A 19,900-nucleotide genomic window follows, 5' to 3' on the forward strand; every position below is an offset into this window, starting at 1 on the left:
CTTCACTTATGTTTTCCTCTGCAGATGGCTTGTCAGCAGTTTGCGTCATTGCTGATATGTGTCCTGCCTCACTGAAATGCTTAAATCTGGATTAATCTTCACACTGTCTACTGTGGCAGCCTTTTCTTTGGCTTTGTTTTGTCCCTGGTCTCCAGAACCTGAAAACTTCTGATATTTCTTTTCTTCTTTTTTTTCTCTTTTTAATCTGTCTGATACTAAGACAGGCAAATTGTTTTTTCTCAGATTATTTGCTTTAAAGCAGTATTTAATTCTGTTTGTTGCTGTGCATATGTGGACTTGTCCCCCAGGAAAGTACAGTCTGAAGTGTAATAAACTATTTAACTTAGATAAGGGATTAAAAAGAGTATTATTAAGCCATGTTCCGGATCAGGTACTGAGGCAAATGAAGAATGATGTGCTCAAATTTATCTAGTAAGGTTAACTAACTTCAGAATTAACTTTAATTGTTTGTTTTTAAACTTTCAGGGCCGTGTTTAAGCAACAGAGAATGCACTGGAGCAAATTCTTTACCTATTGTCTAATACTGACTTTGTAAACTGTGTAATGGCTGTTGCTGGAGGAACGTGGAGGAGAGTGTTGCTAGCTAATTTCACTTCTTACTGGTGCTTTACATGGGTTTTGGAGGGGGTAGACTGTTCCACAGATGCTGCAGTATTTTGCTCTTTATTGCAGGGAGTTTGTAGAAGAGCATGGTGAATTCTCTCCAGTCTGCATTTACATGCGAGATGAGGTAAGTCAGCAAAGTTTTCTTAACTGTCTCTTCTCTTTCTGTCCCTAAAAAAGAAGAAAAACTCAGCTCTGCTTTCCGAACTGGAAAGTGTTTCTTTTGAACTTTCTTGAGAGGGTAAGTAGAAAAATGTTGGTCTTTTCAAAGCATGACTTGTCTGTATGGAAAAAAGCTCTCTTGGAACGTAACCCTGGGCCGTTTTAGACCTCTGAGCCCATAAAATGAGCTCAATGACCTGTTTGTGTTTTTCTTTCCAACTTCTTTTAAAGCTCGAGTCAAAACAGTGGTTTCACTTTAATAAATATTTGCTTTTCTCTGTGTTTTGATCTTTTGCTGTTAATGTTTTGTTTAATATTTTGTATGTGCGTATTATGGAATTTGCTCTCCCTAGCTGTTCCCTTCACTTCCCACTGACCTCTGTGGACAGATCATCTTTATTCGGGAACAGGTCATTACAAGCAGATGGGAGGTGTATGTAATGAAATCAGCTGTCTTTCAGCTCTGGGATGTTGCCTGTGATTTAACTTCTGACATAAAAATAATGCTTTGCTGAGGTCGGATCCGATTTGGATGTATGTGTGGGATGGAAATATAGGTATGTCATCTTCCCTTGAGGTCATTTAATAAGCTGTGAATTTGGTAAAGCAGTACAGGTGAATACAGATGGATTCAGGTCTTGTTTCCAACTGCAGAAAGACTGTTTTGAGCTGTTTCTGGTGCTGTGTGGTGTTTGTTTTGATACAGGATTCTTTCTAGAAAGAGCACTTTAAATGTTCTCCCAGGTAGGCAGTTGCCATGATTACTTTCCTCTATTTTGTTGTAGGTATCAGGAAAAGATGCCCTAGAGAAGACAACACTGAAGTCACTTGGCCTGACTGGAGGCAGTGCCATCATCAGGTTGGGAGGAGCAAAGTTGGGATTTGTTTTTCCTTTCCACTCTGGTGGTGGATTTGTTTTGTTTCAAATACTAAAAAAAAAAAAGACACGGGAAAAGTTCAAAAAGACAAACATCGTGGCACTCTAATTATTTCATCTGCCTGTTTATCTGAAACTGCTGCCCAGATGTGCTTTGTACAGCTGCAGATGCTGGCACTGACCAGTCATGTGCAGATTAAAGGGGCTTGTTTGCTTCTTTCTTTTTTTTCTTTTTCTTTTCTTTTTTTTTTTTTCTTATTTCCCCTGTGAGCGAAACAGACAATTCAAAGTTAAAAGCCTCTCTGAGAGGACAGTCAGCTGCCACTTCATTCTTCCCTGCTTTGGATTTCAGACATTAAAACTCCCAATCCCTGCAGTGCCTCCTACTGACTGTTTGGGAGGGTGAGGTGGGGGACTGTGACAGCCTTCCTGTGATCTTCTAGCGAGTTCTTTGCAGTATGTACAGAAGGCAGGAGTGATTAGAAGCTGTGCTTTACAACTGACTGCTGCTTTTTCCTGGAAGGAAATTTTCTCCCTGTGGAGTGGGTAGTTCCTGTTCTGTTTTTTTTGCACAAACCCCTGACCCCCCGCCCCTAACTTCAGAGCTGTGGAAGCTTGTTCTTTGTGAGTATCTGGAAGAAGCAGATCATTAAATTAGGGGTACATTTGAGTCTAGCTGTCTTTTTTGTGTCGTGGTCGTGTTGAGAATGGTGAGAGCACTGCGGTTAGAATAAATGATTTTGGTTTTATTCCTTTTGGTGTCTTCTTTAAGAGTTGTCATGAAGACATGCAGTTCATCTGGTCGGGAGGAAGCTGTGGGTGCCATGGTGCAGTGTAATGAGCTGACATCGAGTCCAGGCTCTATTGAAGGAGCAGTGGATGTGCCCCTACCTCAAGCAAACACATTCTCAAAGGACTTGGACCACAAGGATGTGGCCATGTCTTTAAACATCTGCACAGACAAGCAAGACTCAATCCAAGAATCTCATACCAGCTTGGAGGAGCTGTGGCCTTCCTCAGAGCCCGAGTCTACCCCATTTGTCCCTTTTTCTGGAGATGGACAGCGTCTGGGGGACTCTCCTGTAGCTGCACCATCTCTTGGGTTAGATATGCCATCTTCAAGGCTGCCAACAACTTTTTCCAGCCCTGGAGGCCCTTCTAAGCCAAAGAAGTCTAAGGACAGCCAAGAACTGCAAAAGGAGCAAGAACAGGTAAGGGAAAATTTGTTTGCAATGAGGGCTTTTTTTATCCTGCCTTGCCCAAGGCTGAGCTCCTACAAGGAAAAAGATGCTTCCATATTTAAGACTTTGTCCCCGTAATGTAGGGTTAGGTGCCTTGGTGACGTACAGTTCTGCCAAGAATTTCAGTAAGAGAATGCTGCATTTTGGACGGTTTACTACAGGAAATATGAAGGATGTGAATTTAAGGATTTGCTATCCAGAGGCAAGCAAAGCTTTGAACCTTGAGGTATCCTTGATGAATGGTTCTAGTGGAGGCATCACAACTCTGTTAAAAGCACAGTTCAGAAGAGCCTCAATCTCTGTGCAAATTTCATTAACAAATTTCCACTTTGTCACCTGACCCCTGTGTGCTTGTCCTTCTTTTAAAAATCGCTGTCTGCTGTGTAGGTTTGCTAAAGATGAGCAATTATGGTCAGACTTGTGTTTTATAATACTCTGAAGATGCTTACTGCTTGTTGTGACTGACTTCTCTCCCAGATCATGCAAAATGTATAAGCTTGATAGAATTTTACATATGGAAAGGGGTAACTTTTCTAGCTTGTTGTAGGGTTGTCCTAGGAGTGAAAGTGATTTTAGTAGGTTTGTTGCAACTTGATCCCATGACTTCAAAGATCTGAGAAGATGGTCAGAGTTTCAAACTCTTAGGTTGTAAGGTGTGCTCAGGTTTCTCATCTGAGCCTTTCTGTGGAACATGGAACTCCACAGTAAAACTATTGTAAAAGCAATATCCCATGCTGGTAGTTGTTAACATCTGCTTCCTCAGGGTTCCTTCTGCCAGTGGTCACTCTGATTACAGTTTAACTCTTTCGGTGACGTGTGTGGTAGAATGTGAGGAGTATAGATCTAGGAAATGAATTTTTCAGCTACAGTTGCGTCTTACTTGCTAGGAGTTTGATATTTGAAAATACCATGTCTGGACGTCTTCATTTCAGTCTATGGCATCCCTTCTGTGAGTCTTGAATTTCTTAGTATTGCAGATGAAGCAGAAACCTTCCATCTTTTTCCTTCTCTATTTCTGCTTGCATATAAAAGTGTTTTCTGTCTTGCTCTAAAATATCCTGCTGCTTAAATAAAGTCTACCTCTCTAACCCTTTTCCCAGAAAGACAAATTGCACATCAGTCATCATGGTGGGTGTCTCTGAAGTAAAACTGAATTGGTTAAAATTAAAAATGCTTTAGCCTGTGTAGAGATACCAGAACTGACGGCTCAAGAGTGCTGTGGTGCCATCGCAGGATGGTCTTTGCATGATGTTAAGTTGCTTCTTGTAGGGCAGCTGTATGGAATTGAATGCCTTCAGCAAGGTTGGATATGTCTGGCAAGTAGCATAAAATGAAGTACAGGAGGCATTAAATTCGTAACTTACTCTATGTTTTTGTGCATTAGGAGTTTCAGATCCTGGATTCTCTGTGACTGGCTCTTTCCCTTGCACCTTCACTGCATGCGTCATCACTAGGGCTGGCTTTAGTGTTCAGAGATCCTCTTCATTGTTTCTCACTCTTTAATACTGCCTGGAGTTGGACTTTTCTGTTTATCTTTGGTTCTGATCCAGCCACGGGATTAAACAGTGGAAAGCCTTAAGTAGAAATAAAGGGTGCCTGAGGAGGTTCAAAGGGAGCTCGATCCAGGAGGAATTTATCAAGACTGTGTGTACACTCTCACATTCATTCTACCTGGGTTGACCTCTTTGTGGTTGCAGTCCGTTCTCGATGAGTTTCTGAATTGTTTAGGAGCAGAAGCCAGACCCTGGAAGGACTTTGGAGCAGTTACAAATGTACCAGAAGGAGGCCTTGCCAACCCAGTGGTGAATATTTCAGTGCATTAGAGAGATGTTTGGGTTCATCTAATGAGTATCATTTAACCTTTTGGAACAGACCCCGAGCATGGAGAACTAAGCAGTAGGCTGGGTGATTTGTCCAGTCTAATGTGTTGCTTGCTTCTATCACACTCTCACCTGTGAGGGATTTGGAAAGGAGGAGTTTCAATTGTGTCTGAAAAGGAAGGAAGGAAGAAGTGTGAGAGTTTGTGGTGGTATTCTTCACCAGCGCCGTTGTCAGCACTTCTCTGTATGCTGGCTGGAGAGACAGAACTTATTTTATCATTTTACTGGCTACAGCTTAATGGGAAGTTGCACTGTTGGGAACGAAGCTGAAGAGCGGTGGTGGTGTAAGGACACTCGTGATCCGGCATCTTTCTCAGAATTGCAGTCCGGTTTAAACTACTCGCAGGCACTTCTGGAGCCAGCTTCCCTTCCAGTTTGAGAGCAGCTTTGGAAGCAGCTGCAGATTTTGTTGGGGGGGTTCTGCCCTTGTGTTAAACAGCATGTGATTTTGACTGCTGCTTTCAAGCCCTTTGATCTCTGGTGCTTTTGCTGCTGATTGATTGCATTTTGTTCCCTCCTCCATTCCTGCCATCCTCCGCTCTCCTTGCTCTCAGCAGCAACAGCAGAGCAGGGCTAGCCACATGGCATCTGCTTTTTGTCCCTTTTCAGTCCTGAGGAAAAAACCCAAAACAAAACAAATTATTTTTAAACATCAAAGGTCCGGTTTTGTAAAAGAATCTTCCCATTAATGCTTTGACTGTGTGTGGTTTTTGAAGCTGAAGAGAGAGGCTGGATAAAATCTGTGCCGGCGTCCCTTCGTTTCTTGGGCTAAAGATGGTTTACAGACAGCTGCATGCTGACTTTGATGTCAGAACATTAATTATTAGAAGGTAACTTTACACCAGATTGCCCATGAGATTAGAGCTCCCTGAGGTGGTGGGGAGGAGGTAGGTCTCCAGGGAGAGCTTGTTGCTGTGGAAGGCACAATAGCCACTACTTCACTTAAAATGAAATAAAAGTTTTCCTCGGCTTACCTGATTACTTGGATCTGGGGTGGTGACCGTAGAGAGAACTGCACTCTTCCTGACACCTGGCTTTATAGTGTAGACTGCCTAGTAGACACTGCTGTGAATAGATGGCTCCAGCCTGCTGGTGAAAAGTGCCTAATATCTCAACTTTGGTAGCAGAAGTAGACTTGAAGAATGGAGGTGACAAACTGTAACACAGCACCTTTGGCTCCTGAGAGGTATCGCTGACAGAAATATGGCAGTGAAATGCACAGTTTTCTTTCCTCCAGAGTTAGGTAGTGGAAGGTAGAAACTGCCCTATGGTGGTCACTTGTTACAGGAGATGGTTACCTTTTGTCATGGTTGTGGAAAACACTAGATGTGTACTGGACTGGGAAGCAAGTTGGTGTAGTCTCTTTTTCTGTAAATTGCCACAGGAAGGTAGTTTTTGGATTCTGTCCGTGCTTTAGGATTGTTGGTGACACATTAAAATCAGGCTATATTAAGAGTTCTTAGATTGAGAGATGCCTAATTGGAATACCTAAGTGAGCAGTGGTAATGGATGAAGAAAGAGGAACAGCATGATGGCTGGGGAAAGAGAGAACTGGTAGAGCAATTCCTTCTCTCTGAAGAGTGTTTCTTATGTCTGTAAGGAGGAGAGATGTGTGTTTGATTCCACGGGATGTTAAATACATGGCAGAAGAGATATGGAGGATAATATTATTATATTATCATGTGGCAGTCTTTGCATCCTCAGAGGCAAAATGATGATGCCTTTTAGGTGCTAAGCAGTGCTTAGTAGGTACCTTGTGCTGCCCTTCTCCGATCAGACCCTGTTGTGCAATTCCAGAGTGGAGTTGAGTTGCAGGAACTCGTAAGTCAAGCCACCTGAATTATGTTTCACAAAAACTTGCCCATTACAGCTCTCTCCAGGGGTCTCACTCTATTATTGGGGGTTAGCTGAAAATTTAATGTTAGGGAATTCTTACTCTGTGCATTTTTGCAATCTTGTTAGACATGCACAGATCTGCTCCTTCTGTACAGAAAAGTATGTTTCTTCATGTTAGGTAGTAGCTAAGTAATGTGTCTTGGTTTGGCAGTTAAGACATTCAGCATTCAGTGTTAGCTGAGGAAACAGATAAAATTACAGACTTAGAAGCTAAAAGGTACCTGTGGGTCAGTGGGGCCAGTACAGGTATCCCGCAGAGCATTAAACGGAGACATCTTGGCTGGATGTAACTTGGAGGTCAAGAATAGGGCGTTCATGTCTGGGAAGCTGTGGATTTTGTATCACAGCACGTAGATAGTTCTGGTAGGCAGCCTACCAGGGGAGTGGCTCTAGAGGGGAGGTTCCTGACTGCCCATTTGCAGTACCTTGTTGGCAATGGAGACCCATTTGTTTGAACAGAGATGTGTGGAAAGCGACGTGTGAATGACAGTTCTGACGTACAGTGGCCTGGAGCAATGAACACACGGGTGAGGAAGAGGGGTGGATGCTTAAGACTGGGATATGTATGTCTGCTTTCTGCTGTCTCGTGATTTATGATGTCTGAGCTGAAGTCTTTAGCTACTACCATGTTTTGGGCAGTGACTGATGCTTTCCCTGTGGAATCCTGCTACTGTTAGGGTTAGCTAAAGTGCTTGCTAGGCCAACGCTAAATGGTAAGTTTAGGGTTTGCTAATGCAGACATAGGAGTTCTCTCCATTGTATCCCAGCACCGTTCACAACATGCTATAGGATATGCCTGCTCAGTCTTTTTTTTTTTTTTTTTTGAGAAGGCTATTTTCAGTCTGTTTAGTATTTCTGTATGTTTAGAATGAAATGAAACTTAAGCCTGTTTGAGGAGATTGAGGTATACCTGATTATTGGGGAGGCCTGTTTGATTCTGCTCTGGCCTCTGACATGGATCTGCCCTGGCCAGACCAGCCCCAGGCAGCAGTTCGTCCCGCTGTGCCAGAGGCCCTTTCCCAGAGGGTGGCTCTGCACGCTCAGGATCGCTCCTGCGGTGCTGGGCATTCCTCCCCTGAGCCCCAGGAAAGCTGCAATCAGGCTTCTTCACCCACTAGTTAGAGCTGACCCTGCTCAGCTTTCCAAAAGTAGCCAAGGGTCCCACCCACACAACCTCGCTCTTTTAATTTCTCAAATTACCCTTTAGTGCCCACAAGCAGAGTGAACATTGCCTTGTAATTTGTGTTGTCGCTTTTGACAATTGAGGGAGACTCCTTCTGTTCCCAAGGGGCCTGTGCCTGGGGGAAGGGAGGACAGATGGAACAGATGGAGGGAGGACATTCAGGCATTAATTAGGATTGGAAAAGAGTACATGAGGGAATAAGGAGAGAAGAAATGGGCATCGGGTTTGTTCATAGAGCCTAGAGCTGCATTAGGCTGGCAGCTGACTGAAAAGAAATGCTGTACTATCAAACTTTTTGTTCTCATGGGGCTCTTGTCATAGACTGCTTCCCCCCCTGCATCTCCTGTAGCCTGCAGTACAGTATTCTGTTTGTTTCCAATTTTGTGTGTTTAAACATTTCTGTGATTTAAAAAGTTTGAATTGTTCAAGAGCCAATAGGTGTAACTGCCTCTTCTGTGTTTGACCCTGGTAGTGGTTTATATTCACATACTGACACAGCTGCTGCTTTTGAGGTAAGGGAAAGCAGCCAGTATCTAACCTTTTCTAAACTGGGGGGGGATACATAATGTCATTCTCCTTTCAGAGACAGCAAATGCTGTTTGCCCTATAGGTTGGGGTGTTAGGTTTTGGTGTTGGTTTTTGTTTGTTTGTGTGTTTTTTATTCGTGGGGTTTTTTTGTTTGATTGATTTTTTTTTTTTTTTTTTTAATACTGCAACCACAGCTATAGGCCAGGGCACAATTGTGCTGAAAGGTTTGTCATTGTGGTATCTGACTCCCAGTTCTGGGCTCTGGAGGCAGGGGGAGCAGAGCGGCCGGGCTGCCTGTGCCCTGCTGTGCAGGTGAGAGGCGCATCTTGGCTGTTTGAGGTCTGTGTGCTGCTTGAATGGCCTATCCCCAGCATCTGGAGTGTAGGGAAAGTTGCCAATAAATGTATTAAGGTCCTTTATTGCAGCTAATTTGTACAGTGAACTGCTCCCCTCACATCTGTCTGCTTTGCCTGCAACAAAGGCTGATTTCAGCGCTAAGTACTTCATAAGTGCAAAACAAAAGGATTTTTACTGTCTAAGGAATCTTTCTGCACGCCAGAAGCCAGGTTAAAACTCTGAAATGCATACAATGAGACCCTGCAGTGGCTCAGTTCAGAGAACTCAACAGGTCAAAAACTAGCTTACCAAAGCAAAGAATTGCTCTCTAGAGTAAGAAAAAACTGGAAAGAGCCCTGATTGGGAACTAGTGGCATCGGTTCTGTGGCAAGAGAATGTGAAGCGAAGAGAACAGAAGATAGAGTGCAAGCCAGGAGTGCATGGCAGATGAAAAACTTAAAAGGGCAGTTTATAGTCTGTAGTACGAAGAATAGCACCTATGTATGTATGCTGCCTGTAGGATGGTAAGGAAGTGATTACATACTGAGAGAGGTTTGGACTAGAGCAGAGAGAGGTAGGTTATGGTTTTGGGATAGGAGTAATTTCTGAGTGCTTCTAACAAGCTTGTAACTAGCTGGAAGTATATGGTTCAGCTGCAAAATGTTATTGTATTGTAAATGAAGATTCCACAGGCACTCCCTGGAAAGGAGTAATCTGACTGCTGAGGTTATTACCCTGGGCTCCCTATGCAGACAGTGGAAAGCAGCTAACTGCTAGGGTGTGACTCATCTGACCATGTAGGTATCCTGCTGCTTATTGGGAGGAATTGTGCCCCAAGCTCTGTCAACTATAAAGAATGACAACACTGACAACCTCTATATTGTTTAGTCTGATGTTAGTGACCTGAATTCCACAGTACTGATTGTGTTTCAGTCTGCAAGTACGGTCGTCTTACTTTTTTCAGGAACCTTATAGCATAAGCAATGTATTTAAGACTAATTAAAGTTTATTTTTATTCTGTAGCTCGTAGAACGAGAACCACTTGTATGTCACCTAGACCTACTGGAACCACTTCCTGCTGCCCCAGAAGAGCTTCCTGATGAGTTTTTTGAAATCACAGTGGATGATGTACGGAAACGTTTGGCACAGCTGCAGAGTGAGAGGCAAGTTACTTTCTGCTGGCGACTGAGATTGCTCCATATCCTTTTGTGGAGCAGAGTGACACCATGCACCTATAGCTGGTTGTGATCTCTGGATAAAGAGAAGAGTAACTGGTTGTGGAATTAATGAATTAATGATCAGCACTGGAAATCTCTACCTTTTATGCCATTTGAGTTCAAGGGCTGTGTCTGGTTTCTGTGACAGAATCTATGTTTTTGTGTGAATCGGTTGAGCATTTGTGCATGGGATAATGGTTTCGTGTGGATGTTGAAAATTTCATGGTGAAGTGTCCGTGATGCCTATGTGGTGATAAGTTTATCTGAGAACCTCAAGCTATTCAGGGATGGGCCCTCACTGAGAAAGGATTAAGAGAAAGATTCCTTCCTGAGTTCTGCATTTCAGGGAGTTACTCAAAGCCACTTAACACCCTAACCTACCTCTTTTTCTTTCTTTCCTTCTCCCTTCTTCTGAGAGAGAAACCACTGCCTTTGTAATTAGATGTGCTCTTATTTGCTGGAGGCCCAAAGCAGTGGTGAGCTCCTGCTGTCTGTTTTGATCTGACTTCATGTTAGCTATTAGGAATTAAATGCATGGAATTTGTAACTTCTGATGGACAAATACATGAACACAGTGATCCAATTTCATAAAAATAGCTCCCACTGACTTCAGTAGTAGCTAGTAGCATTTTCAGCCAGTAAGAAAGACCTTGTATTTTAAGCACAAGAATTAACCTTTTATTAGACCTCATCAGAAAAGATCAACTTTGAGACATTACCCAAATGGAAATAAAGCAAAATCAAACTTGGCCACAAATCAACACGTGAGAATGTTTGGAACACGCACAAAGATGGAGAAGAAGTATAGGAAGCTGAACTAACTGTGCATCTCACTGTTCAAGTGGCTTGCTGTCAAATATTCATGATTTACTGTACTCTTACTCCAGTTCCGAACTAAAAACTTAGATTAAGATAAACTAGCCTCCCTATCACACCAGCATTTTGCTGTCGTCATGTTTCTTAAAGAAATTAATTTCATGAATATATTTAGTTTCAAGTGGATCATAACATTCCTTTAAACATTGCAAGCATTCTCTGAGTCTGTGGGACAGCCTACTTTACACTCTAACCAAGTCTGAGTTGAACTTTTTATTTAGAGCTGATTGTTTTCCCCACAGGCCATTGAAATCCACAAGTACAGAGATTGGCCTGAAAATGGCTCTGCTGCTTGTGGGTCTGGCGTATTTAGTGGTACAAATGTAGGATCATTTGATTGGGGCTTACTGGAATACAGCCCCCTCAAAAAAAGACCTAATTTCCAAATTTGCTCATACTTATAATCCCTTTTCCCCTCACAGCCAGGGATAAAAGTAAAGGCAAGTTACACATGAAAGTGATACCGGTTGATTTCTGATCTTAGCTGGTGAATCTTAACAAAAACTAGCTGCATACAATGCAATATTTTAAATGCAATTAGAATTTAATTCTGACTTCATGAAGAGCTGAGAATTGGTATGAATCAGCAATTGGTATGCAAGGAAGCAATGGAGTGGTTAGTTCCGTGTTTGCTTTTCAGATTGTGAGTTGGCACTTGCAGAGCATCTTGCAATGTGGTGTACCAGCTGATGGTTGGGGTATGGTTGGTGAAGTAAGCCTGTAGTTGTTTGGTTCAGGAGCTGTTCCTGAGAAACTCTCTTAAAAAGAGGTCCTTCAAACTGCATAGGTGTAAGAGATTAACTTGCAAATAGTTGTGCAGAATTACATGACCAAATGTTTCACCAAAATCTAGCCTAGTAAATCGATTATTCAGAATTAAGTGCAAACAAGGAAAAGGGACTAAATCTGAACGTGGGATCTGTTGAATCTGAGCTTATTTCTTTACTTACAGGAAAATATATAATTGTTTTCTTGAGTTTATTGTTTTCATCTTAAGTACAGGTAAATTTTTTTTTTTTGCACCCACTACTCCTTTTAAAACAGAAGTTGACAATGCTAGTTCTTGAATGATCTGAAACTTCTCATTTTTGTTTTGTTTCCCTGTTGCTAATTAATACCCATTAATTTCTTGTGCCAGCATTGTTTTTCAGCTTCAGTAGCTCTTCAGTAGCTCTCTGGAAGCATTACATTCAACTTTAGTCTCTGTTTTATTGGATTAATCAAGTCCATCTCTTCTTGAGTAGTCCAAGCAAACATTCCCCTGTTCTTCTTAGTATCTTTTCTGGCAACTGCTGTAGAGAACGTATTTTTAAACTTGCAATTTTATACAGTGTTATTGCTGAGTCTTAATAGTTCCATATATGAGGTTTTTGGGTAGGAACCACAGAGGGTGGGGAAAATGCTGTGAGGGATACATGGAACAGTTGAGCAGTTCTCATCAGCCCTGTTGGGCCTTTCTCTTTCTTCATAAAATAAAAATATATCTTAAAATTACAGAAATGACAGCTTGTCTTCTTCCCGTGTTTCTAGGAAACGCCTGGAAGAAGCTCCACTGATGACAAAATCTTTGAGAGAGGCTCAGCTGAAGGAAAAGTTAGAGCGTTACCCGAAGGTAGCCTTTGTTCTTTTTCCAGTCCCTCTGGCTAGTCCAGACTTGAGAGTTGAGCAACTTTGGAAATCAGTTGTAATCAACAGGATCCTGAGCTACCTATAGGAAGACTTTTCAAATTCCTGTTCCTGTTAATTGTTTGTGAAGCTTGCATAACAGTTGTACCATGTAAAATCATCTGTCCTGCAGTGATGTGGTTGAGTGGCAGGCAGCATAGCTCCTTTTATTTTGTTCCAGATGTTTCAAAACCCTTACGTTGTACGCACATGAGTTTATATGACCAAGCTTTCCTAATCTGCCTCTCCTCTGTAGACACATTTTGATAGTATCTCATTACCAGTTAAATGATAAGAAGTTACAGATTGGAGATACTCTATAAATATGATCCTAGTGCAGTTTTTGTGTTTTGTGACTTACTGCAAAAAGACGAAAGATGTTAAGTTCCTAAGGTAAGTGCTTCCAGACCAATGCTGGAAATAGAGTGGTATGAGGTATACTTCAGATGTATGGCAGGAGGGTTCCTGCTGCTATGGACGCTTCAGGATACTGATACACTGTCTGTACCGGTCAATGGGTGACTTTCTACTTTCTTCGTGCATCACTTAGCATAGGGAGATCCTGCTCAGAATAAGTGCTGCTGCATTGTATGTTGTACTGTTTCTATAGATCAGCTCTTTTACAGCCTTTGAAAGCCAGATAGACCATGTTGTTTGAGAACCTACACAGTAACTGTTAGCCAGTATGCTATTCTACCCCTGTAGAGTAAATATCTCAAATCTCCTCATTAAGAAATCCAAACACAACACTTGTTCGCAAATTCCAAGCCAAGGGCAGGTGTTACAGTACAGCCATAAACAGTTGACATAATGTGCTTTGCCTCTGACTTAGGTGGTGTTGAGAGTGCATTTTCCAGACCGTCATGTTCTACAGGGGTTCTTCCATCCTAGTGAAACTGGTAAGAGCAATCTGCACTTCAGTCTGCGTAGCGGCAGCTAACCTCTGTCATCGTTGATTAGTTGCATGACAAAAGAGAGTGGCTCTGGACAGATCTTTCTGCTGTCCCAGGAAGTAATACTGCTCTGAAAAAGCAGCAGTAGCTAGTTACACTGTTCTTATAGGGCCCCTAAATGGGATGAGAAAAGAGTCTGGGGAAATTAACTTAGTTAAGGGGAGTTTACTTCTAGGACCATTTGATGGAGACTGTCAGGCTACTTGATGGCAAAATATTTGTGCTCAGGAAATTGTCCCACTTGATATTCCATTGTTTGTGTCCAAATGGTATGTTACTGAGATGAGTTTGGGCACTTCCTCTATGTTAAGGCTTAAAAAGTTTTGGGGAGAAAACAATGACAACACCCTCTCCCCCAGTCCAAAACAGAATCAAAAGACCAGGAAGAAGAAAAAGAAGCTTTACCTACTCTAATAAGGATAACAGGGGATGAAGGTTTCTGCATCTGTCAGTTCACAGAAGGCAGTCAGACCACACACAAAGTAGCTCTTACTGTTGTTAATGGAGATCCTCTTGTTCTCAGCTGGCAGTGATGGTTACCCACACAATGTTTTTCCTACTTTTGTATGGAACAAGAACTAATAACTATAGATACCAGAATCTCACCTGGCTGGTCTCTGCAAACCTTGCAGCTGCTATTGGATCCTTAGCTTTTGCTAAGGGGCCGGCATGTCTAAGTGGTTTTGCTTGTTTGTTTTCTCCAAGATACTTGTAATAGTAACAGTGCTCTTTTGGGGAAAATGCAATCTGCAAACACTGTAGAGGGCAGTTCTGCTGTTACAGGTTAGCCTTTTGCCCAGCATCTGAAGAAACAAATGTAATTCAGCAAACCTTTCTCTCCTTTTTTTCACAGTTGGCATTTTGAGAGACTTTGTGAGAAGCCACCTTGCAGATGCAGACTTGCCATTCTACTTGTGTGAGTGTGCTGTTGGTAATATTTGGCCTTACTTTACAAAGCCTATTGCTGTGGTGCATATGGAATCTTGTGATGCCATGAGGTATGACCTGGGGAGGAATTCCTTCCCTAAATAAAGCCTCAGAGTGCAAACAAGGTGTAACCTGCTCGCTTAGTCGCATTATATTTCTGCCTAATAAGAAGCCTATGTGGGCTGTGTGAATGTGTCACTCCTTTAAAGAGCAGTATTCCCTCCCATACTTGCTGTATTTGTTGTTTTGGTTGCTGGGTGGTCCTGTTTTGTAACTTGTTTTTTAACTTCAGTTATTGCACCTCCCAGAATCATCTTGAATGATGAAAGTTTGACACTCTTTGAGGTAAGGACTCAATGTGTGTGCTCTGTGATTCTCTCTGACTTGCTGCTCTCCTTCACCCTGCCATATGCTTTAGTTACTTTTAAAAGAAGCTGTATAATGTTATGTCCCTGCAGGCTTCTGCTTAGCCAAGGCTAATGGAACCAGGTGTTTTGGAGCACAAGCTCCTCACCAGAAGAGGTCCACCTTGTGCAACAGTATGCACTGGCATATTGTGGCAGGGTTGGGGGGTTTGCATTGTTCCATACATACATTCAATACCTTATGGAGTCTGAACTGTATTTAACCTTGAAACATGATGACAAGAGCTGAGCTAATGTGAGTTTGCTATATCTGTGGTTGGACTAGTATAGTAGGAGATGTGACTGGATGTGGGTAGGTAACTGTTTTCAGTTTCTACAGCAGGAGCTAGAGGCCATATTAGACAAAAATTTGACCTTCCTTGATAATTACTGCGTGAGGGGTTTTTTTTAAGTCAGTTTGTACATTGAGGAATATGCACTCTGTATGTGTAACTGAAATTTAGTTTTTCAAATCCAGATTTGTGAAGTTTTTTTGCAAATGTCAAATAAGGTGGTCTTGAAGTCTCTGGCCAGAGACTCTTGGCTGTATAAATCACACACGTGTTGAGACTGAGTGATTTTGCCAGTGACTTTGCCCCAAACTCATCCTGTTTAAAATGTGCTGTCATTCAGAAATGCTTGGACATTTGTGGAGTGATGCACTGAAGACCACTTGTAGGGTAAAGGGTCAGGCAGACTGCAGTGAGAGTTTTTGTTTGATGTCCCTGAGAGAGCAGAAGGGGTGGGACAGGGAGAGGGTTAGAGAAAGGGACTTTTCAGGCAGCATAGTGAATTAGGTAGGGATTAGCATGCCTCTGAAGTTGTTTGTAATGGAGCTTTCCAAATTCCACCACTTCCTGACCAGGCCATGTGGAAGAGAAACATGTGCAGCTGCTTTTAGACTATTGAATGTTCAGGGAAGCAAAGTGTGGATCTCTGTGTTCACAGTGGGACATCTCTCCCCTTCCTAATACCCCGTTAAGAATTCTTTGCTGAAATTTGAAGTTTTGGGAGTGGTTTTGTTGATGTTGGAGTTCCTTGTATTGTCACCATGCCCGTGACAGTTTAACTTCCTAGGGAGTCCTGAGCCTCTTGGGGATCACAGCCCTATTTGGTTCTGTGGTTCAGGAATTGCGATGCAGTAGTTCTTGGCCTCCACCCAGCTTCTGCCTGAGGACTGCTCTGTTCCTATCAGCATTCCTACTCTGTACTTGACCATGGCCTCTCTTCGAATGTGCAGTGTGTGTGGCTGTGCTTCTCCCACCGACAGGAATGGGACAGTGTGTCTGTTCGTAAGATGTAATATCGTCATGGGTGGGGATAACAATGATTTTATTTCTTTTCAAAGCCATTTTGTATATTTTAATTAATAATGAAAATACCAGTGGAAAGCACTTTGTGTCTTTGAGCCAGGAGATTTTGCTGTTTGAGCATGAAGGCAGTCCTTCTAGCTTCCTCTGACTTGTGCCATCTCGCCCACATCTGCCACCCAAAACACTGTTTCAAGGCACAAATGGTAACCATGATGGGAAATGCAAAGGACAAATCTTGTCTTCGCGTTTCTGAGAAATCCCACAAAGGGGAAACCGGCTATGGTTGCATTGCTAATGATGTATTTTGAAAACATTCAGAGGAACAGCAGATAATAAAAAATGTTCTGCACTTTTTAGCAGTTCTGAGGCAAGGGAAGCAGCCGAGGAGCTGTGACTAGTACAGACTGGTCTGACATGGCACATGCATGCTACTCTCAGCCTTTCTCTGTCTTTTTTCCCCCCCCCGCCTTTTTTTTTTTTTGGTCCTAAATTGTCATGTCTGAGCACATCCCTCACCTAGAGTACCTTTCTAACATGGTTTTTGGAAAGCTTTCTTCATCGTTCCAAAGCATGGTCTCTCTGCAGTTCTCACCAACAGGGGTCTCCTGCATAAAATGGGTGTGTTCCTACTTTTTTCTAAGATTCGGGCTGGGATGTGTTTCCAGATTTCCTGTCTCAGCCTACAGACTTGTGTCCCTACAAAATATACTGCTTTCTTTTCAGTGTATCTGTAGGAAGTGATATTCTTCCCTTCCACATTTTCCCTAGAATCTCATGGACTTTACTTTAAGATGGGCTTTTTTGGTTTGTTTTGCTAAGTACATCCTAGATGGTTGAAGACTCAAAATTTGTCTCTATAATGAACCTTTTTACTATTCTCGGTTCATCTTCTATTGGATGTTTTGCTGCTCCTTCGAATTCAGGATACTTACCTTTCTGACACTGTTTTCTTCCATTGTCTTCTGTCACTCTTGGAAAATACCCTGTCTGCTTACATGCCTGTCCTTATCACCTTGAAATCTCATGTGACCATTCTCTTCCTCTTTTTTAGTTGGCTTCTAAATCCTTTGCATAACATACTGATTCCACAAAGAAAAGGAGGTTTCTTTGACTTTTCAGGAAACTTGAATGCGGCACCCTCTTTGCTGACCTATATCTGCTTCCTATTCATCCAGCCTCTGATGCTGTCTCCAGTCTCCCATTGTTAGCTTTGATTTGTCTTCTAAGTAAAGTTCAAAATCCTCTGCTTACCCATATTTACCCGTTGCACACCCCCTTCCCCAGTACTGTTCGTTTGTCTTCTCTTTTTTCAGCATACATCTAATGTTCTCTGGATGTCTTCTGAAACATAACTCGTTCAGTGAGACACCACAGAAATAATTACGTCTCCCTGTCTTTGAATCAGGAACTTGATCGCAGGAATTCTGTTCAATTTGCTGTGTTAAAGTCTTTGTTCCGTACCTGGCACCGTTACTTGTGCTTGTTACATATGCGGCAATTTCCTAGTTTCCTGGTTGTGACATTTACTGTGGAATTCATTCCTTGTGGCAGCTCCCTGAAACATAAAAAAGTGTTAAATTAGTGCTCTGTAAAGACTTTGAGGTGCCTTGTAGCCCAGTCTTTTAGACTCCTTTAGAAATCACAACTCGATGAAGAACCTGGTCAATTTTAGTGTCAAGCATGTTCAATTTGTAGTGGCTTGCTGTGTCCCCTGGCGAAGGTACAAAGCCTTGACATTAGTACAAAGCTGTGGGTGTTCACAGAATCATATCATAGAACCATAGAATGGTTTGGGTTGGATGGGATCTGAAAGAATCTAGTTCGAGCCTCCCCTGCCAACTAGGCCAGGTCACTCCCAGCCCCATCCAGCCTGGCCTTGAGCACTGCCAGGGAGGGGGCAGCCGCAGCTGCTCTGGGCAGCCTGTGCCAGTGCCTCACCACCCTCACAGGGAAGAATTTCTTCCTAATATCCAATGTAAATCTCCGCTCTTTCAGTTTGAAACTATTACCCCTTTTCCTACCACTGCCCTCCCTGATCCAGAGTCCCTCCCCACCTTTCCTGCAGCCACCTTTCAGCACTGGCAGGCCGCTGTAAGGTCTCCCCGGAGCCTTCTCCTCTCCGGGCTGAACAACCCCAGCTCTCTCAGCCTGTCCTCATAGGAGATGTTCAAGATACGGTGCTCAAAAGCTGAAAACTCTCCTGCAATTTGACTGTTTTAAGGAATGATTTTTCTCATTTCTCACTTCCTCTGTGTCAACACAAAAGAACAGTAACATCCAGTTAAGATAAAGGGTGGCAAATCCAAAGTTGATTTAACAAATCTTTTTTTTTTTTTTTTTTTTTCATGCAACATGTAATCACAGTGTAGTCTAATTAAACTGTATTGAGAATTTGGGCATAATTAAAGAATGGATTTTTTTTTAAGCATAATCTAAGTATACAGAATCGCAATTATTTGCAAAATGTGGAAAGCAAGTAAAGTCTCATGCTTAAAATATTTCGAGGCATTGTAACATAATGTTATGTAGTGATTAATATTACATTACTTAACAGTTGCGTGACTTGGCGTTTTCTTCTTAACCAGCTGGCTCAGTGTAGGTAAATGTAGTAATGCATGTGCAGGGAAAAGTAATTTGAACTTCATATGCACCTAGGTGAGCTCTTGGGTTGATTGTTACTGCTCTGGAGCAAAGTCTTACAGTGATGAAATCATCAGCTCATTACTGAATAGTAGTCAAAACCAAAATGACCTCCTTCCCAAAACCCAAAGTATTCAGAATGAAATAGAAAACAAAGTAAAGAACATCGCCATGTTATTGTATAAAACCAGGGTTTGCTCACATCTTGAATAATGTGTGCAGATCTGGTCTGTCATCTTAAAAAGGAACTGGTAAAGGTGCAGAGAAGAGGAGTGAAGATCATCAGAGGTCTAGAATGGCTCCTGCATAAGAAAAGACAAAGTAGGCTAGAACTTGTCAGTCTGCAAAAGATGTGACTGGGAAAGAAATAAAATACCAAGGAGAAGCTGGAAGGGGTTGATTTCTTACTCTCTCCAGTACAAGAGTGAGTGGCATCAAGGGAGGCAAGCAGGAGCTAGAATAGATGGAAGACGGTAGTTGTTCATGCAATAGAAATTTTTTCTTAAAAAAAAAAGTAAAATTTTTTAAAATCAAATTATATTCAGGGAGGCTTTAGCCTTGACTGCAGGGTCCTAGGGCATTAGAAATGAGTGCATGCTTTGACCCAGATGCTTGAGGCTAGCAACGCTACTCTGAGGTGAGCAGAGTAGAGGGAAGACACTGGATGTGTCACTGGATTGGCAAGAAACGGCAAGGGAGTTGATTTGTTTGAGGAGAAAAGAAGTTCATGTATGTCCAGGGTGAGGTGTGAGAAGGGAGAAGGCTGCAAGGGGCTGAGGTGACTTGGAAGGATAAAACGGGGTGATGAGAGGGGGCAGAAAGAAATGTGTGCCTGAATGGGGTTGGGTTCCACTGCCTATTTCGAGTTTTAGATTTTTGGAGCAATGGCTTCTGCACTGCCAGGAATATGTGCTGAGGGAAGGGCACGCAAGCATGTACATTAAAGCCTTGAAGTTGTTTGCAGCTGGATGTAAAATGGCCATTGTATAAAATGGGTTTGCAGACTGGAAGAGCTGTGTTTTAATGCCAGTGGCCGTGTAGCCTGTATCCCTTGCCTGTGGGCCTTCAGCCCTTTCAAGTCATGGTCTGTTAAGGCAGGAATGATTCTGTGTGTTTATAAACATTTTATTTGGATGAAGCATCAAACAGGAAAAAAACAATTCCTACCGAGAACTTGT

General features: G+C 42.4%; 1 protein-coding gene across 1 annotated transcript in view; it reads left to right on the top strand.

Annotated features, from left to right (window-relative positions):
* The window catches only part of ASPSCR1 (ASPSCR1 tether for SLC2A4, UBX domain containing), a 46,364-nt gene that overhangs the window by 12,153 nt on the left and 14,311 nt on the right, over positions 1-19,900 (top strand). The window contains exons 5-12 of the mRNA XM_086473458.1: positions 694-751; positions 1,572-1,645; positions 2,436-2,874; positions 9,751-9,890; positions 12,351-12,432; positions 13,318-13,384; positions 14,292-14,354; positions 14,658-14,710. Of these exons, the coding sequence (XP_086329584.1) occupies positions 694-751; positions 1,572-1,645; positions 2,436-2,874; positions 9,751-9,890; positions 12,351-12,432; positions 13,318-13,384; positions 14,292-14,354; positions 14,658-14,710 (976 nt within the window). The remainder of the gene's footprint in view (positions 1-693; positions 752-1,571; positions 1,646-2,435; positions 2,875-9,750; positions 9,891-12,350; positions 12,433-13,317; positions 13,385-14,291; positions 14,355-14,657; positions 14,711-19,900) is intronic.

Source organism: Leptosomus discolor, chromosome 15 (assembly GCF_034619465.1).
Source record: "Leptosomus discolor isolate bLepDis1 chromosome 15, bLepDis1.hap2, whole genome shotgun sequence".
Classification (NCBI taxonomy): Eukaryota; Metazoa; Chordata; class Aves; order Leptosomiformes; family Leptosomidae; genus Leptosomus; species Leptosomus discolor.